General features: G+C 40.5%; 1 protein-coding gene across 2 annotated transcripts; it reads right to left on the bottom strand.

Annotated features, from left to right (window-relative positions):
- Positions 1-363: 363 nt before the first annotated feature.
- On the bottom strand, positions 364-2109 carry LOC122453286 (lipoyltransferase 1, mitochondrial). 2 transcript variants are annotated; one of them, XM_043487246.1, is made up of 2 exons: positions 1680-2109; positions 364-1537 (listed from the first exon to the last, which is right to left on the bottom strand). In XM_043487246.1, exon 2 carries the CDS (start codon positions 1534-1536, stop codon positions 415-417), a length of 1122 nt encoding a protein of 373 aa, XP_043343181.1. In that variant the 5' UTR covers position 1537; positions 1680-2109; the 3' UTR covers positions 364-414. The 2 variants fall into 2 exon arrangements, with proteins under 2 accessions (XP_043343181.1, XP_043343180.1); XM_043487245.1 differs by having other exon boundaries at positions 1996-2106.
- Positions 2110-9104: the final 6995 nt, after the last annotated feature.

Raw genomic sequence — 9104 nt, forward strand, 5'->3', positions numbered from 1 at the left:
TCCAACACCACAGTGCAAAAGCATCAAATTCTTCGGTGCTCAGTTTTCTTTATGGTCCAGCTCTCACATCCATACATGACCACTGGAAAAACAATAGCTTTGACTAGACAGACCTTTGTCGGCAAAGTGATGTTTCTGCTTTTTAATATGCTGTCGAGGTTGGCCCCAGCTTTTCTTCCAAGGAGCAAGCGTCTTTTAACTTGATGGCTGCAGTCACCATCTGCAGTAATTTTAGAGCCCCCCCAAATTAAGTCTGTCACTATTTCCCCATCTATTTCCCATGAAGTGATGGGACCAGATGCCATGATCTTAGTTTTCTGAATGTTGAGTTTTTTTTTTTTTTTTTTTTTTTTTGCACTGTAAACATTTTAATTTTCTCATCAAAACTGTCAACATTAAGAAATTTACTTGGAATTACATTATTCCCTTAATTTTTTCACACAGAATATTCCATCTACTGTGTAGTTCATCATCCCCTGGATATGTTCTATGTAATATACTTGTTAGCATTGTCGTTTCAATTGGGCAAAACTTACTACCAATAAAACTTGAATTTAACTGGTCACATATTTCCAGTGGCAACCAATGATCGGGTGCTTCAATATTACAGACTTCAATTCTCCCATTCTTGACATCTATGAATACTTTAATTTCCAAGTGTGACTGTTCATGTAACACAGTGAAGGAAGTGTCTACACTGAACTTCGGAGTTTTGCCATATATCCATTCCCAGGTCTGCAGTTCTCTGGCTTTGCTGTTTATTCCAGGAAACACTGTCTCGTCTGTTGGGTTTATTAGGTGAATGTGATTATCGATTTGATGAGAAGCAGCATACTCTGTGGCAACAGCATTTATCACTACTTCACAGGTCAGAGTGGGATCTTTTTCCATAAGGTTTCTTACTAAGGCAGGTGTGCTGGCAGTGGCATTGCTCCTGATCCCTTGGTAAGGGCTCTTCAGCAGAGATGATAAGAAGGTCCCATCAGTACTGCAGAGCAAAGTGCAGTGGTGATAAGCTGCATTGCGGCCAATCTTGGAAGCTGTTCCTGAGATTTTAAACTGTCCGTCAAGTAAAAGGTCAAATCTTTCAGTAGCCTGCACATCCAGGTGTGGCTGGACAGCCTTCAGGGCTCTCACAACTAATTTTAGATTCTCCATCCTATCATACTTTTTCTTGGTTGTAAAAAAAGTCAAGTTGATGTTACCCATATCATGGTAGACTGTGCCTCCTCCACTTCTCCTCCGAGCCAGTTTCACACCTTCTTCTCTCATCAGATTCAGGTTACATTCCTGCCAAGGGTTCTGATGCCGACCAATTACCACAGAGGGAGAATTCCTCCACAAGAAAAGGACCGGCTTGCCTTCTAAATTCATATGGTCATGGATCCAGTCTTCCACAGCCAGATTGTGGTAAACGTCATTGGAAATCGACTGTAAAATGAGTCCACTTTTAACTGTGTTTTTAAAGCCAGCTGCTGGGACCTTGAGATTACAAAGTAACTGGAAGCAATTCTTCATGGAGAATGGGATTAGCATGCTGAGTCTCGACATCTGATGCTTTTTACCACGTTGATGGGAGTAGCATATTCCAGGCAAACAGACAGTCCTCCAACAGTAAGGAGGGCCTTGGGGACTCTCTCCCCAGGGAGTTCCACTACCGGTCTTCCAGCTCCACTTACATCTATGGCTGTGCTGACACGATCCCATCTGTTAGAACTTAACTTATTCAGTCTCTCACACGGACGGCCGTGTGCATGTCTGATTTCGGCTTTTTGGCTCTCGAAGAGCGCGGCAAGGGCTGTCACCCAACATGCCTAACTTGGGACCCTCCTGTGTTCAGGATAAACCGGTCCTAACCGTGGAGCCAGGTCCTCCCAAACTCTAAGCGGACACCGGGGGGCCTGCAGCGTCCCGGGATCGGAGGTGCCCGACCGCTGCCAGTGCCCGGGGCCCACGCTGCCAGCCTGCACCCGCCGCGCCTCCGGCTTCACACACCTGCAGCTTCCGGTCGCGCCCACGCCGCGCGCAGGCCGGGTGCGAGGTACCGGTGCGAGCCGGAGCCCGGCCGGCTGCGCACGCGGCCGCTCTGCCAGCCGCCCAGGCCAGCGTGGGGCGGTTGAATGTTGAGTTTTAAGCCAACTTTTTCACTCTCCTCTCTCACTTTCATCAAGAGGCTCTTTAGTTCCTCTTTGCTTTTTGCCATAGGGTGATGTCATCTGCATATCTGAGGTTGTTGATATTTCTCCCGGCAATCTTGATTCCAGCTTGTGCTTCTTCCAGCCCAGCGTTTCTCATGATGTACTCTGCAAAGACGTTAAATAAGCAGGGTGACAATATACAGCCTTGATGTAGTCCTTTCCTCATTTGGAACCATTCTGTTACTCAGTGTCCAGTTCTAACTGTTGCTTCTTGATCTGCGCACAGATTTCTCAGGAGGCAGGTCAGGTGGTCTGCTATTCCCATCTCTTTAAGAAATGCCCATAGTTTGTTGTGATCCACACAATCAAAGGCTTTGACAAAGTATTTTGACAAAATATAGTCACAATTAAAATAAGAGAACATTTCCAGCACCCCCCCAAAAAAGTTTTCTTGTATCACTCTATGTCAACACTCTTCATACCAGTCATCTAAAACAAATGAGCTTATTTAAAAAACAGAAATAGAGTCACAGTTGTAGTAAGCAACTTCATGGTTACCAGGGGAAAGGTGAATGGGGGAGGAATAAATTTGGGAGATTTGGGTTGACATATTCATACTATCATATGCAAAGAGTTGTTCCAGACATGGAACAACAGACTGGTTCAAATCGAGTATGTCAAGGCTGTATATTGTCACCCTGCTTATTTAACTTATATGCAGAGTACATCATGTGAAATGCTGGACTGGATGAAGCACAGGCTGCAATCAAGATTGCCGGGAGAAATATCAGTAACCTCAGAAACACAGTTTATACCACCCTTATGGCAGAAAGCGAAGACGTAGAGAGACTCTTTTTTTTTTTTTCCATTTATTTTTATTAGTTGGAGGCTAATTACTTTACAATATTGTAGTGGTTTTTGCCATACATTGACATGAATCAGCCATGGATTTACATGTGTTCCCCACCCGATCCCCCCTCCCTCCTCCCTCCCCACCCATCCCTCTGGGTCTTCCCAGTGCACCAGCCCCAAGCACTTGTCTCATGCATCCAACCTGGGCTGGTGATCTGTTTCACCCTTGATAATATACATGTCTTGATGCTGTTCTCTTGAAACATCCCACCTCGCCTTCTCCCACAGAGCCCAAAAGTCTGTTCTGTACATCTGTGTCTCTTTTTCTGTTTTGCATACTGCCATATGACCCAGCAATCCCACTTCTGGGCATACACACTGAGGAAACCAGATCTGAAAGAGACACGTGCACCCCAATGTTCATCGCAGCACTGTTTATAATAGCCAGGACATGGAAGCAACCTAGATGCCCATCAGCAGACGAATGGATAAGGAAGCTGTGGTACATATACACCATGGAATATTACTCAGCCATTAAAAAGAATTCATTTGAATCAGTTCTAATGAGATGGATGAAACTGGAGCCCATTATACAGAGTGAAGTAAGCCAGAAAGATAAAGACCAATACAGCATACTAACACATATATATGGAATTTAGAAAAATGGTAATGATAACCCTATATGCAAAACAGGTAAAGAGACTCTTGATGAATGTGAAAGAGGAGAGTGAAAACGTTGGCTTAAAACAACATTCAGAAAACTAAGATCACGGCATCTGGTCCCATCACTTCAAGGCAAATAGATAGGGAAACAATGGAAACAGTGGCAGTCTTTATTTTTGGGGGCTCCAAAATCACTGCAGATGGTGGTTGCAGCCATGAAATTAAAAGACACTTGCTCCTTGGAAGAAAAGCTATGACAAACCTAGACAGCATATTAAAAAGCAGAGACATTACTTGACCAACAAAGGTCTGTCAAGTCAAAGATATGGTTGTTCCAGCTATCATGTATGGATGTGAGAGTTGGACTATACAGAAAGCTGAGCGCTGAAGAATTGATGCTTTTGCACTGTGGTGGTAAAGACTCTTGAGAGTCCCTTGGACTGCAAGGAGATGGAACCAGTCAATCCTAAAGGAAATCAGTCCTGAATATTCATTGGAAGGACTGTATCTGAAGCTGAAACTCCAATACTTTGCGAAGAAGTGGCTTATTGGAAAAGACCCTGATGCTGGCAAAGATTAAAGATGGGAGGAGAAGGGGACAACAGAGGATGAGATGGTTAGATGGCATCACTGACGTGATGGACATGAGTTTGAGCAAGCTCCAGGAGTTGGTGATGGACAGGGAAGCCTGGCATGCTGCAGGAGTCACAAAGAGTCAGACACGACTGAACAACTGAACTGAACTGATGTATGTAACAGATAACTAATAAGAACCTGCTGCATAGCACAAGAACTCTATCTGGTGTTCTCCAATGATCCATACCAAAAAAGAATCTAAAAAAGAATAAATATATGTATATGTACAACTGATTCACTTGACTGTACAGAAGAAGCTAACACAGCATTGTAAATCAACTATACTCCAATAAAAAATTTATTTAAAAATTAAAAATAAAAAAAGTTATTGATCTGCCTTATGTAGACAAGGATACGTACAGTATGCCCTCTGTTTACATGACTTCTTTCATTTAGCGTAAAGCCTGTGAGATTCATCCATGATGTTGGATATATCAGTTGTCTATTTTTTTTTAATTGCCAAGTAGCATCACATTGTTTGGATACATAATGATTTTTTACCCTACTCATCTGTGGATGAACATTTGGGGTGTTTCTAGTTTGGGACTATCAATATGTTAGTCTGATGTGGATATATATTTTCATTTTTCTTGGATTCATATTTTGTAAAATTTATCTCTGAGTATCTTATGTTTTAATTCTATGGGAGATGGTGCTGTTTTTCTAGTTGTTCATCACCAGTATACAGAAATCCAACTAAATTTTTTATGACTGTATCTTGTGACATTTGTAAATTCACCTATTCTAGCAGCCTTTTGGTTAATTTCTTAGGACTTTCTACATAAAGAATTATATCATCTGTGACAAGGGACAGTTACTCCTTCTTTCCCCAACTATGCCTTTTTATTTTTCTTCCATTGTTGCACCAGCTAGGACTTCCATTACAATGTTTAATGAATTGTAAGAATAAAAATCCTTTTCTTATTGTCAATATCAGGGAAAGAACCTTCAATGGTTTATCATTAAGCATGATACCAGTTGTAGATTTCCATGGATGTCCTTTATTTGGTTGAGGAATTTCCCTTTTATTTCCTAGCTGGTAACTGTTGAATTTTATCAAATGCTTTTCCTATATCTATTAAGATTATTATATAAACTTGGGAAATCAATCCTGAATATTCCTTGGAAGGACTGTTGCTGAAGCTGAAGCTCCAATACTTTGGCCACCTGATGCAAAGAACTGACTTACTGTAAAAGACCCTGATGCCGGGGAAGATTGAAGGCAAAAGAAGAATTGGGTAGCAGAGGATGAGATGGTTAGATAGAATCACCAACTCAGTGGACATGAATTTGAGCAAACTCTGCAAGATAGTGGAGGACAAGGGAGCCTGGCATGCTACAGTCCATGGGGTCACAGTCAGATGACTTAGCAACTGAATAATAGCAACTGATTTTTACTGTTTTTAAAAACATTTAATACAATTGCTTCCATCGATTATCATTATGTGTGTGTATGTGCTTAGGGTGTGTGCTCAGTGGTTTCCGACTCTTTGTGACCCCATGGACTGTAGCCCGCCAGGCTCCTCTGTCCATGGGGATTCTCCAGGGAAGGATACTGGAGTGGGTTGCCATGTCCTCCTCCAGGGGATCTTCCCAATCTAGGGATCAAACCCAGGTCTCCTGCACTGCAGGCAGATTCTTTACTATCTGAGCCACCAGAGAAGCCCAATTATCATTATACATCATATTGAAGTCTTGTTGGGAAAAAGATCACTTACTCATGATGTTTTCTCCTTCTTATACATTACATGATTCAACCTGGTAATATTCTGTTAAGGATTTTTGCACCTATATCATAGCCAGGGCTGCAGCAACATTTTTGCAATTATAAAGTACAAGAGATTTTCAGAGATACTCATTTCGACATTATTAAACTTTGAAACCAAGGCCAGCAACTGTCTACCTCTGGAATGTTTTTCAAAACAAAATTAAATCCCTGTTTATATAAGCCAGAACAGTTGGGGTTCCTCTCACTAGCAGTTAAAAGCATCCCTATCTGATTTAAATGCAATGTGGGGAATGGCATATTTTACAACTACTCAAGAACATAGGGGAATTTCACTTCAACATTTTTTGCACTATTTTTTTAAACTGTATTGACTTCAGGTATATACCATGGTGATTTGATATTTTTATGTTATGAATAAACAGTAATTATAGCAGTAGTGCTTCATCAATTGTCTTATTTTATTTGAGCATAAATTTACTTCATAAAAGGGGTACTTCTATTCTTATTTTACAGAAAGTGAAACTGAAACTCATAGAAAGTAAGTCATTTGCACAATATCATCCAGTTTTTAAAGCTTAACACTAGATTTTGAACCTACTTTTTTGTAAACTGAAGTACAGTTGATTTACAATGTTGTGATAATATCTGCTGTACGGCAAAGTGATTCAGTTACACATATATGCATGTTATTTTTTAATATGCTTTTCCATCATGGTTTATCATAGGATACTGAATATACTCCTCTGTGCCATACAGTAGAATGTTGTTATTTATCCTCTCAATACATAATAGCTTACATCTGCTAACTCCAACCTCCCACTTCATTCCTCCCCCAAACCTTCCCCCTTGGCGACCTCAAATCTGTTCCTGGTGTCCATGAGTCTGTTTCTGTTTCATATATAGGTTCATCTGTGTCATATTTCAGATTCCACATTAAATGATATCATTTGGTATATGTCTTTCTCTTTTTGACTTACTTCACTTAGCATGATAATCTTTAGTTGCATCCACGTTGCTGCACATGGCAATATTTCATTACTTTTTATGGCAGAGTAGTATTTCATTGTGGAGAAGGAAATGGCAACCCACTCCAGTATTCTTGCCTAGAGAATCTGGTGGACAGAGGAGCCTGGTGGGCTGCTGTCCCAGGGGTCACACAGAGTCAGACAAGACTGAAGCGACTTAGCAGACATGCATGCGTTGGAGAAGGAAATGGCAACCCACTCCAGTGTTCTTGCCTGGAGAATCCCAGGGACGGAGGAGCCTGGTGGGCTGCCGTCTATGGGGTCGCTCAGAGTCGGACACGACTGAAGCGACTTAGCAGCAGCAGCCAGCAGTATTTCATTGATCCTACTTTTATCTAACTAGAAAGTTCGTGCTCTCAACCACGGCATCTCTAAGATTAAAAAACATTTCTTGAACATTTTGCCAAATATCTTGGAATTCATACTTGGAATCCCATGGCCCACCTATTTGCACATAATATTCTAGAAAGGTATGAAATTTTGACCAATGGAAGACCTAGTACTGAACAGTGAGAACATAAGAACAGCCTGGCAGTTCCAAAGAGGAGTATTCAATGGTAGTCAAGGAAGTCAAGTCGAGATTTTATTCTTTTTATGCCTCATTTATAAACAGAGAGCAAAGGGAGGCATACAAAAACTGGAAAATGAAAACTATGGTGTGGTATCTTGAGCCTTCTGGAAGAGCATTACTCACACAAAATAATTTTAAAGCTTCTATCAAGTTTCTGATAATATTCTTGCTCAGAAACAAGTATAAATATAACATCTGTTGACTTTCTGCTATACAATATTTTCAAAACTTTAAAGGACACTAAATTGCTATTGAATTCCAAGGAGGGAAAAAATAGCTCTCAAAAATAACTAGGGCTGTAGTTTTTCAGGGCAGAATCTTGTCAAGTTGAAACACTCAGACTTACTGTGATTGCATAAATACCAAAACTAGAAATAAGAATGATGAAAAAAAAAAAAAAGCTTAAAGGACGAAACCAAGTTTGACTGAAACATTAGAAATACGATCAAAAAGTGACACCTGCAGACTTGGAAAGAATGTTTAACAGGAAGATATAAACCTTCACTTGCACCTCAAATTTTTCAAGAAGTCTAAATACCCTTATTGACATTTCTGAAGATGCAGTCATGTAGCAAACCTGTTTAAACTGATAAAACAGAACCCAAGGTTTTGTACACAATCAGAAAAAGAGACAAGTGCATCCTCCAATTAATTGGCAGAGCCTGCTTCAATACTGATTAGGTCTCCCGCACAGTGAGAAGTGAAGGAAATAAAAAAAAAAAAATCTCCTGGTGACCAAATACTAGAAAATGAAAATGAAGTGAAGCAGGAAATTTAGAGAGATTGTTTTGTAGCTTGTAAAACTACAGTTCAGAAACATTTTTAAAGTGTATTGTCTCTAGCCAGTATTCTACACTTGAAAATAAAAAGAAATGAGCTTTAACTGTTATTTTATCATATGTGACAAAAATTTACATTTTAGAAAGTACCTTCAGAGACATTATTCTATTTGACTTTTGGAACCATCAGTGAAGTGAAAAGTATGATTACCATTGGACAGATGAGGAAACTAAAGTCAGGTAAGAAAACAAAAGTATGAAATTACTTGTTCTTCAGTTCAGCTCAGTCACTCATTTGTATCTGACTCTTTATGACCCCATGGACTGCAGCACGCCAGGCTTCTCTGTCCATCACCAACTCCCAGAGCCTACTCAAACTCATGTCCATCACGTCGGTGATGCCATCCAACCATCTCATCCTCTGTCATCCCCTTCTCCCGCCTTCAATCTTTTCCAGCATCAGGGTCTTTTCCAATGAATCAGTTCTTTGATCAGGTGGCCAAAGTATTGGAGTTTCAGCTTCAGATACAGTCCTTCCAATGAACATTCAGGACTGATATCCTTTAGGATGGACTGGTTGGATCTCCTTGCAGTCTAAGCGACTCTCAAGAGTCTTCTCCAACACCACAGTTCAAAAGCATCAATTCTTCAGGGTTCAATTTTTTTTTATAGTCCGACTCTCACATCCATACATGACTACTGAAAAAAAAC

Source organism: Cervus canadensis, chromosome 14 (genome assembly GCF_019320065.1).
Source record: "Cervus canadensis isolate Bull #8, Minnesota chromosome 14, ASM1932006v1, whole genome shotgun sequence".
In the NCBI taxonomy this organism is placed as follows: Eukaryota; Metazoa; Chordata; class Mammalia; order Artiodactyla; family Cervidae; genus Cervus; species Cervus canadensis.

Bases quoted from the DNA above. Each gene is read 5' to 3' on its own strand.
- LOC122453286 (XM_043487246.1), bottom strand. From the start codon at position 1,536: ATGCTAATCCCATTCTCCATGAAGAATTGCTTCCAGTTACTTTGTAAT.